Consider the following 24,540-nt stretch of genomic DNA (forward strand, 5'->3'; position numbering starts at 1 on the left):
TCACGGCCTTTTTGTTGCACTTGCAGAGAAGGTGACTGTTGCTCCGTTCAACAGCTTTCGCCGGCCTTTCGGCTACGTTCCGTCGGAGTCCTACATCGTCTAGGAACTAAGCCCGTTCGCCGCTGTCATTCCCAACCAACCACTATAAGTACCCTGTATTTTCGGTGATGCAGGCAGCAACTGCCAATCACCTTGCTCCTGGACTTGAAACTCTGCCCCAACCATTAGCGGCTGGTGAGAATCACTGCCGCTTCTTTTGCATAAGGGACCGTACGCCCGGCTACCATCTTGTAGTGGACACCAGTGCAGGTGTGGGCGTCTTGCCGCCTGCCCTGCTTTCACTGCAGGAGGCAGAGGCTGGGCCGATGAGCCGAATACTCATTGCAAGCTTCGAACGATTCGCAGATCGCTAGGTCTCACCATCGCTCAGTCTGAACCTCGGTTGAAGTCTCGTTTTCACTGCATTTGCACTGTCGTCAACCTGCCGTACGCAAATCTTGGATCTGACTGCGTAAACTATTTTTGCCTGCCGGTAGACGTTCGCCGACATCGTTTGATCGACACACCGCATCCCTTAGAGTACGATACTGCAAGATACATAGACGCTCACCGTAAACGACTCATCGCAGACGCAATAACATAAACTCACCTGTCTCTCGGACGAAACAACTCGTCGATCCTACTTGTTACACTTCTCGTTAGCAGTCAAGATGGAATGCAAACTGAAGAAAAAGGAAAGAAAAATACACAATTCTTTCAAACGACTCCCTCGAAAAATATGGGGAATTGCCTCTGGATGAGAGCCGCCGACATTTCGAACAGAAATTGTTCTTTTTCAGGAACAGTCTCTGTTCGAAATATCGTCGGCTTTCGCCCTCAGGCAATTTCCTTCATACTTCCTTACCGGCTCGCTGGATTTCTACCCGGATTTCTACCGGCTTACCTCGAAGAAAGCTTATGAGTGAGTGCTTAGCGGTCGTGTTAACCCATGTGGCACATGGTGGGATAATAGAAGTCTAACCCAGGGATAAGTTGAGACTTTAGGGCTAGGTCTAAAAGTAGACGTCTAGTAGACATCTACGGGGTTAGATGCTTAGTGAATGTCTGCATCTAGATGTCTACTAGACCTCCACTGGATTATACGTTTAGTAGACACCTCAATTCGGAAGACTACTGGACCTCCACGGGGTTATACGTTTATTAGACATTGGACCTCTACAGTTTTAGATGTTATTTAGACATGTACTAAAAATGGCCCACAAGACATCCCCGACGCCTTCCTGGGTAAAAATCTCCCTTTCGAGTCGTATTGCAGCTCGTATGAATTGTAGACCACACTTAAAGACTCTCTCTGTCGTGCCTTTTTTCCTTTTTTTGTGTGTGTAGGGGGTATATGTAGAGGTAAAATACGTGGAAAGGTTGCCAGGTTGGTGAGAGCAACGAGGACCTGCTGATCCGCCTGTGACTGTTTCTCAACGATTGTTTCTCAACTGTTGTTCAACGATTCCTGACAACCTGTGGCTGTCAGAAATCGTTGCAGGGCGTCTGCTGCAAAGCGTTAGGATGGTGGATTGTTCCAGAGCCCTAGAAGAACTTTCAGGTACTTCCGTATGAGGGTACTATTTCGTATTTGGAATTAACGTTGAAATTGTTCTACTCTGTCTGGCTACTTCTGTCTCCTAGGTACTGCACTGATCCCACGGGTGATGGGGTTAGCAGACAAGCTCAACCAGAGCCGTGTATGAGCTCGCTTTTTGCAGCCCTCTCTTCCCCACCCCCCTCCCACGCATGGGATTCAAGAAAAACAGTTTCATGGAGCTCGAAGATGCGACGCGTAATAATTGTAGAAGAAACATTAGCTTCTTTAAAGAAAGCGAGTGGATCAGGTAGCATTGCACAAGCATTGCATCTTTTCACAAAACGCGAAGTATCTGCAGCAGAAGTAGAGACGAAAGAGACCATGTGGAGCAATACGCAACATAATGAGCTTGTGAGCGGTCCTTGTGATCTCCCGCTTTTTGAATATAAACAGTGAGCACAAAGCACACATGAGAGACCGAAGGAAATCATCGTATCGCTCATATCAGAGTGTCGCACGTCCAAGTCACGTCTTCGCAATTCCACAGAAGAAATGGAGCTCATGGTGCCCACCAAGGAAACCACATAGCTACAGAGACCACCAGTTATTTGAAGAAGAAGGAGGTAGCTGAAAGAAGATAAAACGCACACATATTTGCTGCGTGTTACACGAGCACATCCACAGCTTTCGATGCACTAATAGCACGTGGAGGTGGTCAATGCAATAATAATGTAGCCGCACTGCAGATGAAATTACAAACGTCGAGGATGCCTTTCAAATTAGCCACCCGCAACCAGCAAACTTTCCTCCTACAGTCCGAGCGAACTTCCAAGCTTCGACGCTTCGACAGAACAGAAGAAAAACGGCGAATTCCTCACTCCTATCTGACTCTGTTCCTCTCTGGTTTACCCTCCCCTCCTCTCTTTCGACCTGCGCAGCGCCACGTCACCAGGCTCCAACAGCTCCCCATAGAGCCCATAGCAAGGGCCCGAAACTCGCGAGTTCCCTTGCGGGATAAAGTGAGGCGCGCCATGCGTTTCACGTCATCGGACGTCAGAAAACGTCATAAACTGAACGTCATGGAGACATCCGGTGGCTAGTGCTTGCTGATTGGTTCCCAAGAGGATGAGTTTGTTTTCTGAGTGATGATTGGCCGTTTTCAAATTTGTTCGCGAGCGCTCAAACAGGCGACAGCGCGGCGGCTGTGCTGTGCCGGCTGGAACCGGCGTCCACTCAGTCGCCGGCGTCCGTCTTGGGTGGCTCGTGTTGTGTAGCGGTTGGGTTGCTCTATGAGTTCTGATATGCCCAGTTTAAAAACGCAAGCTGTATCATGTGAGTGTCCTCGAAGAGCCACAGCTGCCAGGGAAGATGCCTGCGCAACATTTCTGCTCTGCTTCTTGGTGTAGAAACGATTGAGAGTCCGAAGGCCTCGTAACCGATACCAGGTCAACGAATGTCGACAGGTAAGTTATTTGTTATTGTTTGTTGCCTTACAACACCGCATTCGCTTCGTGTATTGTGAATAAGTGGCTCAACAGTCACTGTAGATCGGGACCGGAATACGCTGTGACCGAGACAGACAGCTTAGCTTTGCAGTTACGATGGTGAACTGTATTTCTTTTCGTGAAACAATATCGTCTTCATGTTATGATTAAATAGCAGCTCACGTCGTACTGTCTAAAGGTATGACGCTACTGTTAGTCTGATTCTCGGTGATTTCGCTTGAAACTTTCGGCCGCCGTTGACTTAGTAGCTCCTCTTAGTGTTCTGTTCGTAGCTCCAAAGCCAAGTCTGTCATGCATTCGGCCTGAATCTATCATTGTGAAATAGCCCAATAAAAGATATTTTTTGTACTAACGTCGCTCATCACACCCCATGGCTGCGAGCTTCTCACAACCCTACCATAATCGTTCTTATTTTTCCCATACAATAGCGCCTTTGTTCTTTCTGTTTACATTGCAGCTTTCACATGCATAGCTGTATATCTGATACTAATTTTCATCTTGCAGCCACCGAGCTCCAGTCCCAAGTAGAAGTTCTTGCCAGAGGCAGTCCGACATCGTCTTCAAGCAAATTCCGGAGAAATATTGATGTCATGTTGTTTTCGTTACCGCAGACATGCTAAGTACGTGACACGTGTGCTTGCATAATTGTATGTCGCACAATAAAATACTTAATGTGACAAAAACAGCCAGGGCTCTGTCGTTTTCCTGTAACTCCCACTGCATTGGGACAAACGCGAACCGAAAAACAGTGAAAGGAAGAAAAATGAAACAGCAAAAGAAAACGGAAGCAGAGCAGAGAGGAGGAAAGTAGTGAGAGGAGAAACGGACGACACGTCATTTACGTCATTGGCGACAAAATAAAAAAAATAGGTGGCTAGTCCTCAGTCATTGGTCCAGCTCCAGAGGTCACGTGAGTTTTCCGCTACAATAGATTTATACTACAGCCTCGCGCCCATGCCCATAGTTTGAGATAATTAACACAACACTGGGCACACGACCAAAGAAATTGCGAAGTGGTGGATATTATGCACAACCAGTCGGCCAATCAGGAGCCCCATTGTCTGGCTGGCTTTTCGGCAGGTTTTGGCCACCATCGACTTCTACTGGATTTCAGGCCTGCCTCCGTTATTCGGTATTCAAAATAACTAAATCGATTTTTGGGTAAAATAAAGATTTATTTGATACAAAGCACTGATTCAAAGATCTGATCCATGGGTGCACTCTGCGTACAAAGCCCACTGCGTTGCTGACACACTGGGACAAAGTTCGAACATGAAGCAGAACGAACACACCGTTCAACTCCTAATACCGAGCCAGTCTCATAAATGCGTACCATTTCATGATGAGCACCTTCTTTCTCTGCCTGCGGTGCATCCATTATAGCGAAGCGAAAAGCGCTTGTGTGGCACGTAATCCTGCCTTTGATGACAGTCCTCGAAATCCAACGGCGCTCTGACTTGTTCGTCACGCTCCAACTCATGAAGCATTCCGGTACCGCAGTCGATAGATTGTTCGTGGGATAATAGTTGTGTCCATGCAGCAACAGCACAACACGCGTAGACACACTATGACGCAGGAATAAACCCGCGAACATATTTCTGCAAACTGTTCTGTCGATTGACACCACCGAACACAGGAGGACGACACACCGACCGTGCTATGCTATTTTAAAACTATGCTGAAACGGCCGAGACGCTGCACGCACATGCGCCCGTACAAATGAGATTTCAAAACATTCTCGTCCAATCGGAGCGCGCGCACAGTCCAGGCCAATGGGCTTGCAACATGGTGTATGGGCGCAGTGGTACATACTCTACAGCCGCGACCGCGGGTACCTGAGGAGGACTGACATGACTTCTGAACCACGTGACCCTCTCCGTTTGAATTTGCAAGTCGGTACATGCGGTTATCGCGCTGAGAGCCACCTCGTCCGCGTTGAGAAAGTTCGCGTGATTTCAAATGTTTGTGAGCAATTCTTTCATGGTGCAGGTGCTGTTGTAACTTCATACTGGAGCCCTTACTTCTAGCTATTGTTCTTGCAATCTGTGCAACCATGTACTGCATGTACGTGAAAGCGTTTCAGGCCAGTCGCCGGCGGTTTAATCTGTTTAATCTGTCGGTTGCGGAATGTCGAAGTTTGCGGTTGTGTTGGATGCTAGTTCCGAATCTGAAGCTATTCCCGGGTTCATTTACAGGATTGCAGCCATTTTTCAGGTATGTAGATGATGTATCGGATATGCTTTTAGGAATGACAGGCATTCCCGTACTTTTTTCTGCTTTTACCTCGTCTTACCGGCATTGTGAGCGCTGATACGGAGATCGCAAGATGGAATGCGGTGTGACTCTTACTAACCGCTCTCTGTGCAAATGGTATGTCACATATTTTCATGACTTCTTCGCACTGACATGCAGTTCTAGCAATGTATTTTGAAATTTTCTTTCTTGCAGGTTAAGTCCGTACGAAGCGGCAGGCAATGGATGGAGTCGTCGCGAGCTGGTAATGAATCTCCTTCTCCCCGACGTTAAATCAAAAAGGCAAAGTGGGCGGGAAATCACGACCCCCGAAGTCTACGAAAAGAGAGAAGAACACCATCGCCGAGGAGATGACAGCTTGAAGTAAAATGTTTAGTCGTCGTCATTCGTTGGTCGGACATTGCGGATACTTACCCCACGAGTTTAAGCTTTGTTGATTACGGCGTGTGTGTTGATGGTCAACGGTATACGCGTTCAAAGACATGTAAGTGCTGAATCAAGTTTTTGTATCCCCCTGTCCCCCACTCCTTCCTGCTGTCCTCTCTCCGTCTGTCCACATCTGTACGCCGCTCATAGCCACAGTTGCTTCGCGGCGCTAACACGCAATCAAAAAAAAAGTTTTTGTTGTAATTGGTTACTGTTTTGTGTGGTTTCTTGTAAGCGATCCTCATTTCGATGATGAATGCTCACGCTTCTGAAAGCTATGTAAATAACAGTTGTGTGATTTGAGGCTGCTTTGATACTGTTACTAATTTGAGGACAGCGCCAGAGGCGCACTGCAAACGAACGAATTTTAATCTTGCTGCGCCAAAGTCACAACTCATTCACGTAGCAAATTGCAGACTGGTGCATCAAGGTCATTTTACGCCGAATGGTCCAAAGGTCCTACGCCCCCAGTTCTTTATAAAGAAAACAAATGGTGCGTCTTTGCAATTGCGGTTGACGGAACAACGAGAGCGCTTCACAGCTCCACCCTATAGTGGCTACTTATAACGTAGAGGGTTTGCAATACAGTGGCAGTACTATTTCGAATGCCCAAGACTAATGTGTCCGTCCCTTTCCGTGGTCGCGCTGCGGGCAGTCTCCCGAATTTTGAGTTTGTCAGGTTGGAAGGTATGCGAACATGACGTTCGGATCATTTAGCGAATGAATGACCCATAAGGATTGCCTGGTGTCGTTTTTTCGTAGAGATAATTTCCATTAATCACATTTGTCAGCTGAACATAACAATGTTCAACTGACAAATATTGGACTGTGGTGTTATGAGTGGTGTTACTATCTAGTTCATTCCTTTCTGTATGTCACTTGGAAAGCATTATGCATGCAGGCATTCTACCAAAGGGTAGTACATTCGACAGGATTTTTGGGCGCTGAGTATCTATTGGAATTTGTTCGTAAATTATTGTAATTTGATATTTTGCGTTTGAGGGGTTACAGAGTCAGCCTCATCAAAAGTAACGGGAGTTTAATATTCCAATATTATTTTCAGAAGTTCAACAGTATGTGTTGTGATATTATTGGCATTACTATCTAGTCATTGTCTAGCCATTGATAAGCGCTTGTGCCATTATTGGCTAGTCGCATTGCTGCGCGATCGTAAAGTGCATACGCTGGTCACTTTTGCGGTTTTTTAATAGCTTTACTTCAAATAAAGTTTTGTCAAAATGTGCTTCATATGTGAGTTACTGCATGCCACTTTCGCACACGCACATTCCTGAAACATTACACACATACAGGGAAGCTTTTAGGTGTGGTCTAAGTAAAGGCCAATGATGGTATAATCCTAGACATTATGGCTAATTAAGGGCCAGTGCATAATGATAGACGGAACGCAGCCAGGGACACGGACGAGGAAGTGCACAAACCAACTGCTCACTCTCAACTAACAGAAGTTTATTGGCAACACACGTTTGAATACAAAACAAGACACAAGGAATGTAACAACAAAACCTTATCACAATAGCAAAACAGAAAACTAACTGCTCAACACATGATGGTTGCGATCCGTGCACGTTCCAAGATATTCCATTTCGGCTGATAAAAGTAACAAAGATGTGAACATGTTTTCTGTAGGCGTTGAAGACCTCTTTTATTTCATTCCACAAAATGCTCTGATTTCATCTGTACAAGGTGCCATTAAGCGTCCTAACCCTGTCCGGTTTCAAAATAATGCCGGCATCCCTGTGACAGCGTTCATTGATCTACTACGGACTTACCTGTCTTCCACTATCATCAAGGAGGAACAACAACAACAACTTTATTTCGGCCTTGGAGAGTGGGGAGTTTCATCGCAACAGGCGATACTCTACCCCAGTGCTTGGTGGAATGGGGGAATAAAATAACGAGCCCCTTTACAATAACGATCGAAGTCCGATGGTGTCCAGAAATGTCAGAAGAGCTTTGAGCGCAGAGCGTTGCTGGGCTGGATATCAAGGAGGATGACAAACTGCTGGTGCAAAAAGGTGGCACCCCAATTGGCCCCAGAGTTATCCCATTGTTTGCCAAATTTTCTTGGCTGATTTTGACAGGTTGTATGGTTAGTGGTGCACTTGAGGGCAGGTGCAGATACCGCATTTTTAGGTATCTCGATGCTTTTTTGATTTCGTACTGGCAGAATGATTGTTGTTCACCGCAAATCTATGAGAATGATTTCTTAGGTGTCTTTAGGTTGCATTCAAGGGCGTGAAGTTTACATTTGAAATGCCAAGTGCAGCCTGCCTACAGTTCCTTGACCTACGCTTAACGATATTTACCTATCATGTATGCTGGACATACTGTCCCAGGTCTAAAAAGGCAGTTCTGCCCTTCGACTCGTGCCACTCAAAAGTTGTAAAAAGGGCCATCGCGTCAGCGTCCCTTGGGGCTGCTTTGGACAGGTCATGCAAACACCATGTAGATGTTGCATGACCTGTAGATGGACCATGTATAGATGTTGATGCAGTTTTGCAGCACAAGTGATGAAGCTATGCGAAGGGTGTTACCCAGTAGGAATGTTGTATGATATTTCTGAAACACTCTTGGCTAAGGTAAAAGGTGTGGCCGAGAAGAAGCACGATGGGGTACAAGGTCCACTGGTGTCCATACCGTATGTACACACTATGTCACACAACTTGAAAAAAGTGGGAGAGAGAGAGTGCGTACCTGTGGTCCTCTCAGCGCCAATTAAGTTAATAACTCTTTATTGTGAGGCGAATGGTTCTCCTACAAAAAGGGACTGCGAGATTTCGCGCAAGAATGCCTCGGTTGAATGCCGGCAGAATGTGGTATATCGCATTCCGTTAACATGCGGAAGGGTTTACATAGGCCAGACTGGGCGCTGCATTAGCACTAGACTGAACGAACATAGGGCGTTGGTGTGGAGCACCACTCCATCAGGACACCTGGCTCTTCACTGCAATACCTGTGGGTGCTACCCGCTAATCAATAATACCACAACAGAGGGTGGGTTCAAAGCGCGCGTTGCTCGGGAAGTTCTGGAGACCTTCTTAATCGCAACCTCAGAGGAAGATCACTGTGCTAGCACACCGTCTTTGTCACTCTTATCAGCCGAAATGGAATATCTTGGAACGTCCCCGGATAGCAACCATCATGTGTTGAGCAGCTAGTTTTCTGTTTTGCTATTGTGATAAGGTTTTGCTGCCACATTCCTTGTCTTGTCTTGTATTTAAACCTGTGTTGCAAATAAACTTTTGTTAGTTGAGAATCGGCAGTTCGTTTATGCACTTCCTCGACCGCGTCCCTGGCTGCGTTCTGTCTATCATTATGTACTGTTACCAACTATCCCGCATTTCAACGCTCGTTTAAGGGCTAGGACAGGGCTAGGAGCCGCCTCAGTGTGGTATATAAAAGGTCAAAGGTTGGGCTAGGGGTAGACGTTGGATGTCTAAGTTCCGACGTCTAGGTGGCGTAACCTTAGCTATTCTAGAGGAAGGCTAGAGGAACCCCTCTAGACATTAAGGCTATTGAGAGACATCTACTAGACCTACCAGTCATCCAAATTTAGGACGTCGATTAGACATTTATTATCCCACCTTTGGTTACATGGGAAGCCTTACCGTATCCAGACGCATCTCTTGCGTGTGGGTGGGCCTACTACCAAATGCATTCAGTCCGAAGAGCCTTCCTCTAAGTATAAATTATTTGCACACCGAGTTTCACATATTCTATCCGCGACGTCTCTGCCACAGTTAAAACTTCCAACCACAACTGCTGCGAACGGCGAACGCCAAAGTGAAAGAGGAAAGCGTGTAAAGGTACAAGGGTTCGGCAGAAGGAAATTTGTCTGCAGATAAAATGCGTGTGTTGGTTGAGGACGAATGAGTGACAGAGTGCATATATTTTGCGTCATCATGGAGGTGCACATTTCAGCCTTTAAAGGGACCGTGAAATGATTTTCGGAGATTCCGAGTACTCTGCAGGAAACCGTTCTCATGATCCCTCACTATCGTACACACATCGACGTTTAACCGTGTGGCAGCCCGTGGACGACGATGACGACGTGCCTCTGCTGCCACGCGCTACGGCGCTGGCACGACAGCTCTACCGGCACCGTCCTAGTGTGAGGCCACGTCCACCTGCCCGCTGGGACATTCCATCATTGCCGGTCAGGACTCATGTAGAGGAACACCATCGTCCTCTATATTTGGTGACCCGAACAACGAACACCATGCCTCTGCGTGCATGCAACGACGTGCCTCTGCTGCCACAACCGTATTCAGTACAACGGGGCGCAGTTATCACACCAAAATAGCAGGGCATGACCGCTTGATATATGTATTCGAAGCTGGCTTACGTCATCGCCATCCAATTCTCTAAGCCAACTGTGAATGACGAGGAGGACACACCCCGCAGGACCGTGTGGGTGCATGGTTTCGGTTTGAACAACAACGACGTCGTATATCTGCCGTCGAGATCACTTGAAATATGGCGAAAGGCAAATTGTCAGCAATGGAGGAAGAGATTATACGACATACACAGCGTCTATGGATGGTTCGGTACTTAGCAGCTCGTAAGATGTCACCGACGGAGGTATGTTCTGATGACGAAAACTTTCAAAGAGGAAAACGTGCTCCGGCAACCATGCTGGCAGTCAACGGCTATATTACATTTCTCGTACTATTCTGTGTCAACGGTTAGATATAATCTTGTCTCCAGGTCAAATTAAAACATATTTCATGGCGAAGTATGCAAGCTTGTTTGCAAATTCTGCAGTTTGCTCGCAAAAGCCCGTCTACCAATCGGCAACATGTTCGGTGCATGATGTCACGGCCAGTTCACCTCGGAGGCTGACCGTGGCAGCCGCCGTTCACGCCTGTGGTTAATATAGAATATATTCGCGATTTGAACCACTTTCAACTGCATAGTTCACAGTGTGAATGTTTTAGCACAGGGGAACAAAAATTAAAAATGATCGTGGTCTTGTCAAATGTCCTTCCATGGTCCCTTTAACCGAGCTTCTCGGGATCTCCAAAAGATGGGAGAGGCCATAAAAGCCCCGGAAATTCAAGACTTCTACGCAACAGAAAACATCAAGTGGAAGTACATACTGGAAAGGCAACCATGGTGGGGAGGATTTTGGGAGCGCATGGTACGCTCTGTAAATGAATGTCTCCGAAAAGTCCTGAGAAGAGCATTTCTCTCCATCGAGGAAATGACGACAATTCTACACGAAGTCGAAGCGATCGTAAATTCACGCCCACTGACCTTCATCACTTCCTACACCAATGAACCGGAACCTTTAACCCCTGGCCATTTCTTAATCGAAAGACGACTCGCAGGAGTACCTGAAGCGAGCGTACCTCACGTGTCAACATTCGGCAGACAGGAATTCACACGGAGATGAACACACCGCATACAGACACTGGATCATTTCTGGAAACGGTGGCAGGGAGAATATACCGCGTGTTTCACGAGAATACCCCCGCTGAATAATTGGTGAAGTAGGTAGCGGCTCGTTTGCATACACTCACCAATTAAATAAACATCGTAAATTTTAAATTTCACTTCGCACGCTTACAGGTCCTCTCTTTTACGCATCGGGACCTCCAGCCAAAAATACTGCAAGGAAAAACCGTGTCGACACTTAGTGATTTTTCTGACTAATTAATGGGTTTCGGTTTACACATTTCTTACGCGGAGCAGTGCACCAATGCGCTCTTTAGATCAGCTATCCGGCTGTCAATTTCGTGTTCATCTGCCTGGTTCACGCACGGGGGCGACGGAAGATTAGGAACGGCCGCAAGATATGCTTTAGTATTGATTAACAAAGCGACAAACGCTGGCGGTTCTGTCGTTCCGTAGGTGAGGTAGCGTGCTCTTATCATTGGTGATGACGAATGCGCCGCGAGCGCTGTGAACTACTAGTGCGGGGCACTCTTAAAAATTAACTACACCACATAGCACGCTCCTAGCCAACCGTCATCCCGAATGACAACGTCCTCGCCTAATTTGTTGAAAACGGCAGGCGGAACCTGTAGAGAAGGAGAAGGATCACCAAAGCGTCTCCTGCGGTCTTGCGGCTGTTCCTTATCTTCCTTCACCCCGTGTGTCAGCTAGACGGATGAACACGAAATTCACAGCCGGATAGCTGATTCAAAGAGCGCATTGGTGCATTGTTCCGCGCAAGAAATATGTAAACCGAAACCAATTAATTACTCGGAAAAGCACTAAGCGTCGACGCGTTTTTTTCTTGCAATATTTTTCGCTGAAGGTCCCGATGCGTAAAACAGAGGTTCCGTAAGCGTGCGAAGTAAAATTGAAAAGTTAGGATGTTTATTTAAAGGGACTATGAAACGATCTTTTTCTTCGGTTCGTTCGAAAGAAGACATTTTTCTGAGTCTAGAACCGAAATTTTACTTTCGTCGCGCGAGCGGATTTCTCGGGAGCGAATTTAAACGGAGCGGCGAAGGGGGGACAGCTGGCGCCGCGCCGTGGCGAGCTGCCGAGCGGAGACACAACGGGCAACTTGACGCGACCACGGCCGGCTCAGCAACACGTCATCGTGACGTGTTGCCGAGCCGAGGAATCCCGCCAGGAGCATGCGCCGTAGGATCCCGCGTATGCGTTCATCGGGAGTGGAAATCTCCATGACAGCAGCTTTCGCGCGATCGGCAGATTTCGGCAGTGGCGGCAGCCACAGCGCGAGCTCGCGGCATTACTTGCCATTGTGCAACACCGGTGACGTAACGGGGAACCGAAGTGCGGTCCGTACAGTTACACCATCGACAGGGAAATATGCGCGGGAGAGGAGGAACGCGGAAGAGACATTTCCAGCGCGCGCTCCTCGCAGAGTGGAGCGATTTCGTCCGAAAAAATTTGGGGCATATTAGTTTCTCTGCGGGAAGAACAGTTTCCATCGACAAAAAGTATGGGGGTTCGGGAAATTTCATAGTCCCTTTAAGTAGTTAACGTATGCAAATGAGCCGCTCACTACTCAGTTCATAGGCGACGTCGCAAGGATTTTTACCAAAAAAGAAATTTCTTCGATGGCGCCACCTGTTTGCGAATTATTCAGCCGGGAGATTTTCCTGAAACACCCTGTATACTACAACTTCGCTCTGCACATTTGGCACCGAATAGGCCCACTTCGATGATACGAGAGGGCGACCTAGTCGTTCTGTATGACGAGAAGATTCCTCGGCAGATGTGGAAGATCACGAGAATGCTAAAAGTGCACGCTTCACCAGACGGACACGTGCGATCATGTACTGCGAAGCTGGCCTCAGGTGTGGTTATCCGCCGACTTGTGCAACTGATGTGCCCTCTCGAATTTCTAAATGATCGAGACTAATCAAGCGATCATTTCGTGCCGGGACGATGTTGTGTGAGGCCCCTTCAGGGGACTGCGTACGAGACAATATACGTTACGCACCGAGTTTGTTTACATGACCCCAAGACGCACCACGCCCGGGTTGAACTCGAAACGTAGTCGAAAATGATCTCTGCTTCGTGTTTTGTTTAGTCAGGGTTCCGTTCCCTCCTCTCTCTCTCTCTGTCTCCTTGTGAGAGTTTCTGGTTTTGTCTCGAATAATGTCAGAGAGTGTGTTTCGCACCTTCATACCTTACAGACGTAGTTGTGTTTCTTTATGTGGGCTATACTAACGTCTCGAATGGAACCAACATTCCGTAACACCCCGAGGAACACCATCTCCTCTACATTGGGTGCCCCGGAGGTGCAGCACAGATGAGCTACTCATCCGTGTATTCTACGGACGGTTGGAAAAAATAAACATGTCACGGTAGCGTGTCAATCCGTCTCTGCGACTTAACACAAATGTCCTCACACTTCCTTGTGAAGTCGTCCATTGACGCGGGATGGTCCTGCTACCACGCCGTTAAATAGATCGCTCGGGAATAGCACGCCACAGTCACCGACACCAGGAACTTCCTCAGATTGTTGCAGATTGTTTTGTCATGGTGAGCCTCTATGTGCTTTCCTCCGTACTGTGGACAGAGATATTGGAACCTACACGACAACGAGAGAGTTGCAATCACCGGTGCATCCCTACGCTGCGCTGATGAGTGCCAACTAGGCTGAAATGGCCGTCTCCCTTAAGATCGGCGTTCTACCAATTGCAGTGGAGGGAGACAAAGTAGTGCGTGCCTGCTCTCTTTTAGGGCGGGGGTATTACTATTTTTGAAACGTGATGTGGGCGAGTATTGCGATTGCCCCATTCTACAGTTGACAATACAATGACCTGTCTCAAAAGAAAAGGAGAAGCTGATTGAAACTGAGGGAGCCAGGATAATCCTAATCAACCTACACTAGACACTTACACTTGTACACTTCCTACACTTGTTTCTTTTTGGTCCACGTTGCTGACATATCAGGTATTTCTCTCCAAATGACTAACATAAAAATCGACCTATTTTTCTTGTCGTGGCTCATACACTTCGTGACGTGGCAAGTGCTGCCACTTTTTCCCTGGTCGTAGTCACTAAATTTGGTCTTAGAAGTCGCTAAATCTCGCCAACTTTGAGCAAATACAAACAACAAACATAAGCAACTTTGAGCTAAAACTGGCTGAGTTTAAATTTGACGCGTACTAAAACTGAAACGAAATATCTATCTTCCCAACAGCCTAAATAGAGAATGATGCCACCAGCACCAGTTAAACAGTTTTCGGTTAATATATGGTTACTGGCGCGCACCACAAAATACGTGGGGATACTTGGTGCTCTAATTACACTGCACTTTGCTCTGAAGTCGGAACCTCATAGTAAGGCGAGTAAAGTGAAGCTACGAAACCTAGTTTGATTTCATCCCCACACTGATGTAGGGAAAAAGACTATTTATATGTAGATTGAGTACTGAATGCAGAAGCTGCACTGACCGCTTTAACATGTAACAACACAAAGATAGAGAAAGAGAGAAACGGACAGTAGACTAGATTAGATCAGAGAAACAGAAAGGGATATTACGGGTGCAACATGCTTCAAATAGGGATTGTAAACGCGTACGAAAGAGTTACATGACAGGAAAGACTGGAACTTTATCCCGATAGGCTGCTCCACATCTTTGTACCTGTGTATGTATGGGTACGGAACACAAATAGAAAACAAAAACTGCAATCCCGTAGCATGTGGAATTGTGTTCGGAACCGGGTATTAATGACTTGTAATGACTACAAGCGGGGATGCACAACGGGAAACAGTCCCTCAGGCACGTTTGATTAGTCGCTGCCTGACACCGTCCTCTCTCTCTCTCTCTCTCATGGGCGACGCCGACGCGCCGTTACTAATTGGGAGAGGTCGCTGATACTTTGCTTCCTGGAGAAGGGCACATCATTTCTTCTTTTTTTGTGTGTGTGTGTGTCTTTAGCAGTTTCTAGTTGCATACCAAACAGAAGCGTTCAATTTCAGTCGTTTTTATTTCCACAATCTCTCAGACTGACGACTTTGAGTCTTCAATACTGCATGAGCCAATTTTTACCGTCGTTTTCACATTTTCACTGTCACTAAAAATCTCATGATCTGCAGAGGCAAGTCGAGGCAAGCGACCTAAAAAAGGTCGCTAAACCAGGTATATGAAACATGTCTCTAAACAGAACAAAAACCGCTACATTAGTTCGCTGAACAACTACAAGATCGCTTAAGTGGCAACACCGGCAGTGGCTCATCTATAGGATAACGAGCATTTATTTCCTCCTTGGCTGCTCTCTATTATGACTACATAGTAGATCCCCCAAATTGTGGGACGTTAAGCGTCTTTAAGCTAGCACCCCTAGCAACGCAATTTTATGCAAAGCGCGTTCGCATAGCGACATTTTACGCGTCATTGCGATGGCCTCGAGCACGTAACCCCGACAACGGCGGATATCAACGGGGTAAGAATTCGACCCTGTGCCATAGTGTTAGAAAAACTGAATTGAAGTTTATATGAAGTGAATCATCAAAACTACGCTTTCCAATACGTAACCCTCGTCTGCTTTGTCCTTGAGCAGATTGGAAATGGCCTCTTTTCCAATCAACGGCGAATGGAGCACGACCGTAGCCGGTAAGTGGAAGCTTTAAGGCAATAGAAAGGAACACAGAAGGCAGGCAAGGTACGGCTTGTTCCGACATATAGCAGCGCGCTAATACCGCGCTACAAAACAGCGCGTAAAAATAGCGCTCACCGTTATCGGACGGTTCATGCTTGCAAATTCACACTGGCGCAAGTTCGGTGGTAGTTTCCGGTCTCTGTCATCATGGCACTTTCGGAGTTCGACAGCATGCGACTGACTAAACTAAAATTACCATATATTTTGGACGACAGACTCGCTGGTTCTAATGCGGTCGTCGTGCCGTGAAATCGGGAAGCGAAACAGCTCCACGACCTCCGCGACGTTATCATTGAAGAGCCTCCTCATTGGCCAACACGAATGTAGTGCTAACATTAGCGCTGAAAGAGTTGACACGAGCTCAACTCCGGCAAGCGCTAATTTATAGGGGTTTGGAGTACTCTGAGGAGAAAAATATCGCACTATTTTGTAGCTCTATATAATAAATCGCTATATGTCGGAACATACCTCCAGAGGAGTGAGAAACGCTATACTTGGTACCACCGTGTGTACCACAGAGGCGTTCAGTTGTCGACATAGCTCGGCGTTTCGGGCCTTCGAAACTCACGCTCACAATCGTCTGATAAGGCGTGAGTTCGTGCCCTGCTACAAACTCACGTGAAGATCGACATGGCGTATCGGTGAGCTCGATCATGCCCGATTTTAGCGCACTCACCAGATTACGTCACACCTCCTCTGTTTACAAGTGTGATGTTATCCGGTGTGTGCACTAACATGCGGCATGATCGACCTCACGGATACCAAATGTCGACCTTCACGTGAGTTCGTAGCCGGGTCGAAACTCACGCATGAGCAGATGATGGTGATTGTGAGTTTCGAAGGCACGAAACACCGAACTATGGTTGTCGCATCGAACCCGGATTCAATCCACGAAACAGAGGGGCGTGGAGACGGTGGATGCGCATTGCATGTAAAGAGAACGTGCCCATAGAGGGAAAATAGTGAGTTGTAGTATATCGTACGATGTCAGCTTCGTGTACTTAAGGGATAGCCTGGTTGTTCTACGCGCTGTGCGAAGCTCCCGTTATGTTTCGCACGTGCGCGTAACAACCAACGCCATCCCTTACGCACGCGAAAGCTATAACATGCAATATACTATAACTCTTTAATAAAAGAATTACAGGAGGGTATTTGGTGCGGATCAGTTACGCCGTATGCTACTGCCAGTAGGGTTGATGAAGTGGCGGCGTGAAATACTTCTAAGCCACGCTCTGGTTTGGATAAAGGAAATAGTCACCACTGACAGAAGCAACAGGACTTGCAGCCGTAGGGCAAGATACATTGAGAGCTACAGGCATTTGCGCCAAATCATCATCAATCATCATTATCAGGTACACGTCAGCACGGTGCGTAGATGTTACGTCGCTCGGTGTTTTCATCTTCGGTGCGAGTGTCGCGGAACACCAGAAGCGACAGTATTTGCGGAAGTTGTCCTCTGATTTTCTATAATGACGCAACGTGACACAAATATCCTCCCTGTACTCGATGCACATCCATAGAGAGGCGCGTCGTCTTCCATCGGGCTTTGACTCGATTGGAAACGCCTGGAGAGCCCTTATGGTTACTGAGTGTTCTATCAGCTGAAGAGAATACCAGAAGGAAAAAGGAAGACATTGCACTTTGATGACATAAATGATGACAAAATGCTACTAGAATTATACTTGAACAGCTGAACAATGTTTCAAGTAAACCGCGAAGCAATGGCAAGGAGAGAACCATTTGCGCTCGCAGTTTGATAGAAGTGCAGTTTTCACTTGCAGTTTTCAAATTGTACGTACCCTTGTACTGGCCTTGTGGTGCATCTACCTTCACTGTTTCGTTTCATAACAAAGGACTTGCTTATTTGGGAGGACTTTGCCTGCCGGGACACAATGTCGCCCTCTCAGAAGACACGGTACTCAGCTACGTCAGCATTCACAAGGTTGCACACGAACTGGGCCACTTGTAAGTCTTACACCGTTGTTACGGGGGAAATACGGCCCGGCATCACGCCAGGTCTTGCGTGGGCAAATTGCAGAGGAATTGTGCTGTCGGATCGTGTCGTCCAAGTACTACGAGGGCTGTTCAAGTCAAACCGGGACTTTTCATTTTTCGCAAAAGTAAAATGAACTTACAGGCAGAGTTCGAGGTAACTCATTACAAGTAACTCGTTACAAGTAGGTCGTTACTGTAACTAAGTTCATTTTTTTGGTAACTTGTAACTAAACTCGTTACTTTTGCGACGTGGTAACTTTCAGAGGAACTCGTTCCTTATTCAGTTAACTTTGCCAAAGTAACTTAAGTTAAGTTCCAAGTTACATTAACTCGCTTTCCACTCATGTCCACATATTTTCTTGCTTTCTCTCCGGTTCCTTCATGGCATTTTTTGCCATAGAATCAGTCAATGGCAGTATTTTATTCAGGAAGTAAGAACCGCTGCCATTGAAATGAACTGAACCATTGTGCGCCCACAGGGATCGAATAAGATGCAAAGCGTTCGAATAGACCTCTACCAGAGAAATGTCATCATGGCATTGGTAGACAGATTGAAACCGAAAGAAATTAGAGGGAGGGGGCTGGGTTCCACGAACGGGCGCTTGTTCGCTGCCTCCGATTGAAAGAAAAGCAGGACCGAGGGTCGCGTTCCTCTAAGGGACCATATCGTCATCCCCTCAGGGCCGCGACCTTGTTCACCTCTAGCTTCGAGCGTAGTTCAGTCCTACCAAATTTGTGGTGCTGTCGAACACTATGAGGTCATTTGTTTACAAACAGGTAGAGGTCTATTGTTGGACATAAACGAAAACGATCTAAGCGTGTTGCACTCCTCCGCAGGCAACTCAAGGTCTAACTCAATTGCTCACGCGCGCTGCACCTGCGTAATGCTATTTTGTGTCCGAAGTAACTTGGAAGTAACTCGTTCTTTTTTTTAAGTAACTCAGTAACTGCGAGTTACATTTCAGGCTGAAGAACTTCGTTATTAACTTAGTTACATTTTTCACACGGTAATTTGTAACGAGTGCTTTTTGACGGGTGACTTCTCAATCGATGCTTACAGTCGGGAAATTAGTAATGCACTAATGCACGTGTCCCAGCGTTTCACGAGGGCTTGGATGCCACCAGCGTAGAAATCCTTACCGACGCGTAGCAGCCATGATCGGACCGCATTCTTGACCTCGTCGTCGCAGCTGAAGTGGCGGCCCCCAAGGAAAGCCTTCAGTGGCCCGAAGAGATGGAAATCGCTGGGGGCGAGGTCCGGACTGTAAGGGGGATGTGGCAGCAAGTCCCAGCCAAGTTCCTGTAAGGTGCGGATGCTTCCACTGTTTTGATGCGCGTTTGAACTCAGGAATGAAACGGTACACCCGCGCTTCATCGCACGTGATGATCCGATCAAGGAAGGGATGTCCTTCAGTGTCGAAACGGTACCTTAGCTATTCGGAAATTTCCAGTCATCTCTGCCGGTCAAACACGGAATAGCTGCCTCGGGACCCAACGGGCATTCACTTTCCGAAACTGGAGGTGTTCATGAATGATAGTGTTCAACGTTCCCACAGAAAGGTCCGTCTTTCGAGCCAGTTCAAGACATGTTATCCGTCGGTCTTTGAGGATCAGGCGCTCCACAAGTTGGATGTTCTCAGGAACTCTGACACTGGGCTCTGGGCCACCCCGTCTGATGTACGGCCGTCTCGGAACCGTTCATACTACTTTCAAACGCTTTGCTGTGGCTAAGTGTATTGTGGCCGTACTGAACCTGAAGTCTTCTGTGAATTTCAGAGAGCTTTAAGCCTTCATTCACGAGAAACTTCATGACAATTCGCTGTTCGATGTGCACGCTCACCTCGTTGCCGGCCATCTTGTCCAGCACGTGTTTTCTGTTTTGCAGAAGTTTGGAAGAGGGATACCATCTCCTCTACAACCCTTAACAAGCGCTTCAATTTTGCGCTCAGTAAAATCGGGTCGCAGGGATTTTCCAAGCATCCCCCACACCCCCAAGACACCCCTCAAAAAATCTTGTAACACCCCCAAATTGTCTGCCAGAAAGGCCAAAAAGCCAGAAAAGCTGCAAAATTGGTACCACACACCCCCTACAGAACTACCCTCCTCCCGCGTTCTCGGGAAGGGGGGGATTACAAAACTGGGTCGTCGAACGCGTCTCGCCTGTGATTGCATGGCATCCATAATGGCTACCCAAAGATCGAGAGCACAAGTAGTAACAACGCAATCGGGGACGGACTCCTTCTAACGGCACGGCTATTATTGGTACGGTTGCAGACTTTCGTCATCGTTACCATAGCGAAAACATAGTCTCGCACCCGTTGACTGTTTCTTTCCGTGTTGCACGTGACAGGAATTGAGCAACTCTCTCTTACTCGGCATAGGAGGTACCCTCTCCACTACGAGAGCTTTTTGAATCCTGCTTACGACGCCGTCGTACGTGCGACACAGGCTGCGACGTCTTAGGCACATTTTATCGTTACCTACGATCATGTTTGTGAATCCGACCCCAGATGTACCACTGCTACGATACAGTACAAGATTCAGACAATACTCGTACAGACGCCTTTGGTGGCTCAGTCAGTAGCGTGTACGCTGCTGATCCCAATATCACAGGTTCAAAGCCGACTGAGGACGGTGGCAACTTGGTGGAACGGTACAAGTTGCTCAGACACGCCGTCTTCAGCGAAGGACGTTAAATGTGGTGTGCCGAGTGTCGTGATTTCGTCGCACGTTGCCCCTGAGGTGGTCCAAATTGCTCCGCAGTCCCGCCCACTGTGGCGTCACTTGTGTGTGTCTCGCGACGTAAAGCCCGTATGATCATTGTTGTTGTTTGTTGTTGTTACTGCTGTTGCTGGCGTTCTTGCTGTTGCTGCTGCTGCTGTTTCCGCCGCAGCTACTGCTGTTGTTGCTGCTGCTGTTGCCGTCGCCGCCGGTGTCGCTGGTGTTGGTGTTGGTGTTGTTGTTGTTCTTGCTGTTGTTGTTGTTGTTGTTCTTGTTGCTGTTATTGTTGTTGCTGCAATCATCTTACAACAGCGTCCCCTGTCACTTCCCTCTTTGAGCTCGTAATAACTCTTGACATCTACTTAAGATTGACGATACAATATGTGATTGCTTAGTCGTTATATCGTTCGCGTACCGTACCTGTTCCCTTGCTGCAGCCTTAGAGCTCACATTTGGTCAATTTGTCCTCCAGAAGGCAATCACAGACGCCAAGCTGCCAATTTCATCCGGCAATCCCTCAATATCTGGAAAGTCTTCTGATTGTTCTCACAGTTATACAACATGTCTTAATCTTTCACTTACGCACAGGGTCCCGGGTGTGTTATGTGTTCTCGAAATTCTGCTCACCGGACTATATGGTATAGCTGCTCGCTGGCACGCGGTTGGTATATTTGTCTCGTGTGCTTTCGACTCCCCATTCTGTAAGAACTAAATGAGATTGCGCAGGTACCAACACACAGAGTGCGGATAGTACCCGTGAATTTGTGCACTCAAGAAAGTTTGCAAGGAGATACAACTATGAGCAAATGCAAGGACATGAAACACAGGGGAAAATATTTGATGCCGGATCAGATGTTACCAGATGCAGCTGGAAGCGTGAAAACTCGTCGACAACTGAAATGAGTTGTTCATGCCTGAAGTCTATCTGTCCTACTCCTTATTGATAACTAAGCCTTTGCTGACCATAGCTATACATAATTAGAGGGGTTCGCGGTAACATTGACAATAGAGAGTTTTAGTACATCGTACGCTACCACCTTTGCGTACGTAAGGGATAGCGTCGATTGTTCTGAGCACGTTCATAACAGAAGGAGAGCTTCGCGCAGTGCGCAGAACCACCAACGCTATCTGTTACATACGTTGTCACCGTTGCCTACGATGTACTAAAACTGCATCCACACAGTACTAGCGCATACATGATCCTCGATCGCACTCGGTCAAATACTTGTATACGTATTCGCGCAGATACATCCGCACATTCATGATCATTGCGTCTGCTGGAAAACTCCGCATGACGAAAATGTTTAGTTAGAAAGTGTTTACTCTTCAGCATAGAAGCCGCTTAGGAACTCTCCTAGGATTCTCCAATAAAATGCAGTCATAAAGGCACAGCAATGCAGATGACGACACGCAACGCCATTTTGGACTCACTGCGAACTCTCTGCTATGTCTCCCCCTAGTGTACACTGGCAAATACATTAGTGAGTTTTAGTGGATATTACAGCATCACCTTTGCGTACGTAAGAGACAGTGTCGTGAGTGGTTCTGCCCACGCGGAAAAAAAGAAAGAGAGGAACGCTCGGTGCGCAGAAGCACCACGCTATCCTTCACGGGTGCAAAGGTGATAACGTACGTTGCACTAAAACTGCTTATCTGCGGGAAGGTGGTGGTAACGTGCTATTTCCGAGCGATCTGTCTACCTTCCTGCCAGCTTGGTGGCATGTTGCTCGGCTGGGTGATTGTGCCTCTTGGGGAACTGTCCCAATGTATGCTTCAGAGAGCCTGAGGAAACTCGACGGAGAACACCCAGGTAGAACAGTCCCGCAGTCTCTGCGTGAAATGCCAAAACCGTAGCCGCTAAACCACGTGAGACGATTAATTTGCGAGGATAATGCGAGTATCTGCTCGTACCGCGGCGGTACGCCTTTCTATACCCGCTGCTTTAGGAACATTATATTTCATCTCCAATCCAGGATATAGCGTGGTTCCGCGGACATTACAGCACCCCCACACACCTCCGAGTGCAGTCTGGAATTCGGGATAACGCATAGTGGGACAACCCGGTTAGGTCATGCGTTTTGCGTTTTCGTGTACCGGTGTCTTTATTTTTTTTTTACTTCTGTGATAATCGTTTTCTGTGAAAGAGAACATGAGCTTCCGTTGTGTCATATTCATAACAGCATTCATTTCTATTTCCTGAATCCTAAAACCAAATCCAGACTGGGAGCACCACATGACGGAGATATGACTGCCAACACCTGTACGTTCTCCGATGGCTACATTATGGGCAAAAACAAGCAAGGCGTCAACCATTACACCTTTTCTGTGTGCAGTCAAGACACTATAAGGGCACACCTCAAGTGAGTTGCTGCTTACTGCATTTGACATTGAGTTAAAGCACGTTACTTGAATGTTAGTTCTTTTTTTTTTCGTTGTGCGCAAAGTCATAATTACACTTGATTCCACAAAAAGCTGAAACTGCTGCACAATAATGCCAGTGCCGTCTAGGCCCAGATGGTATATACAAAACTCAATAAATATAAATAAATAAGGAAGAAGGACGCCTCCAAACCACGTAACTGGGCTTGTACGAATCGTTTCTCTAATATCGAAGGAAATTCGGAGAGAATAAATACATAACCAAAGCAGTGGTATGCAACTCTGCTCTACAAACCTTGGGATTTCTTCGTCGTACATTTTCTTAGCATCCTCCTAAGAGAAATTACTTGTTACTTAGAAATTACTTAACACATTTATCCGCTCAAAATTAGAATATGCATCATTCATATGAAACCCTACAAAGGGCTCTTGTTCAGAAATTACAATCCGTGCAAACCAAGGCTGTGCGCTTTATTTTCAATAATTATGGCAGGGATTCTAGCATAACACAATTCTAAGTAGAGTATGGTATTCCCTTGTTAGAAGCAAGACGTAAGACGCTCCGGTTGGCGCACCGATTGCAATTAATGCACAAACTCTATTCACAACAGAGTCGATACCTTCGTGCATCGTGTTCCGTCTCTGAACGATCTCATCACCCTTACAGGTTATATAGACGGGTAGAAATCCAGCGAACCGGTAGGGAAGTACGAAGAGAGTTGCGAAGGGAGTTGGAGAAGGGAGGTTATATGTTCGTTTAAGTCATAAAGAATATTTTTAAAATTATCCTTTATGGACATGTATTAGTGACTGGAAATCGTTGCCAGCTAAGTTTGTTTTTCCCGATGACCTAAATTATTTTAGAGAAATTTGTAATGAACTCTACTTATTCTAGTTTTGTTGTTCGTATTTCACGCAGTCATTTGCGTTTTTTGTGTGTTTTCTGCCTTTGCCTGTACTTCATGTAGTCATTTGAACTATTCTATGTTCGCGTTATGTTCACGCAGAATTGCTTGTATTTCACGTAGTTTCTGCTTGTACCTCACGTAGTTATTTGTACTATTTTTTTGTTATCCACATGTGCATTTCTCCCCCTAATGCACTGCCTTTTCTCCCTGAAGGCATTTAAATGCAATGGAATCAAATACGCACCTAATAGTTCGCTAGTTCTATCTGAAATCGAACAATCTGGTACACTCGATGTCTCGAATGAAGGGGAAAAATATATGTTGAAGCCATCGGTGAGTTAGGAGAAATAAACACCTGAGATATATTAGTGTCAGCATGTGGAATGTAGCAAGGTTTTTTCCTTGTGCGGCGTTGCTATGTTCTCATGTGACTTGGGCAACTAATTGAGCAAGATATTGAGAGCGCACGCTTCTATGAAAAAACTTGTGGAACTTGTGGAACTACGTAATAGCCTTTATTGTCTGAATATAAACAAAAGGCTTATGAATACGAAGTTGTGATAAATGAGTCCATAACAGGTAATTTTCGAGAAAGGACCTCCACAATATATGTGCTTATACAATGCACAGAAGCTGTCGGTGATTGGTCATGGATATTT

At 46.7% G+C, this 24,540-nt stretch overlaps 1 protein-coding gene across 1 annotated transcript in view; it reads left to right on the forward strand.

The window, feature by feature from the left end:
* Window positions 1-24,540, forward strand: part of LOC135385080 (venom metalloproteinase BumaMPs1-like) — a 177,992-nt gene that overhangs the window by 103,661 nt on the left and 49,791 nt on the right. The window contains exons 9-11 of the mRNA XM_064614258.1: window positions 15,780-15,832; window positions 17,732-17,843; window positions 22,814-22,954. Of these exons, the coding sequence (XP_064470328.1) occupies window positions 15,780-15,832; window positions 17,732-17,843; window positions 22,814-22,954 (306 nt within the window). The remainder of the gene's footprint in view (window positions 1-15,779; window positions 15,833-17,731; window positions 17,844-22,813; window positions 22,955-24,540) is intronic.

This window comes from Ornithodoros turicata, chromosome 1 (assembly GCF_037126465.1).
Source record: "Ornithodoros turicata isolate Travis chromosome 1, ASM3712646v1, whole genome shotgun sequence".
NCBI lineage: Eukaryota > Metazoa > Arthropoda > Arachnida > Ixodida > Argasidae > Ornithodoros > Ornithodoros turicata.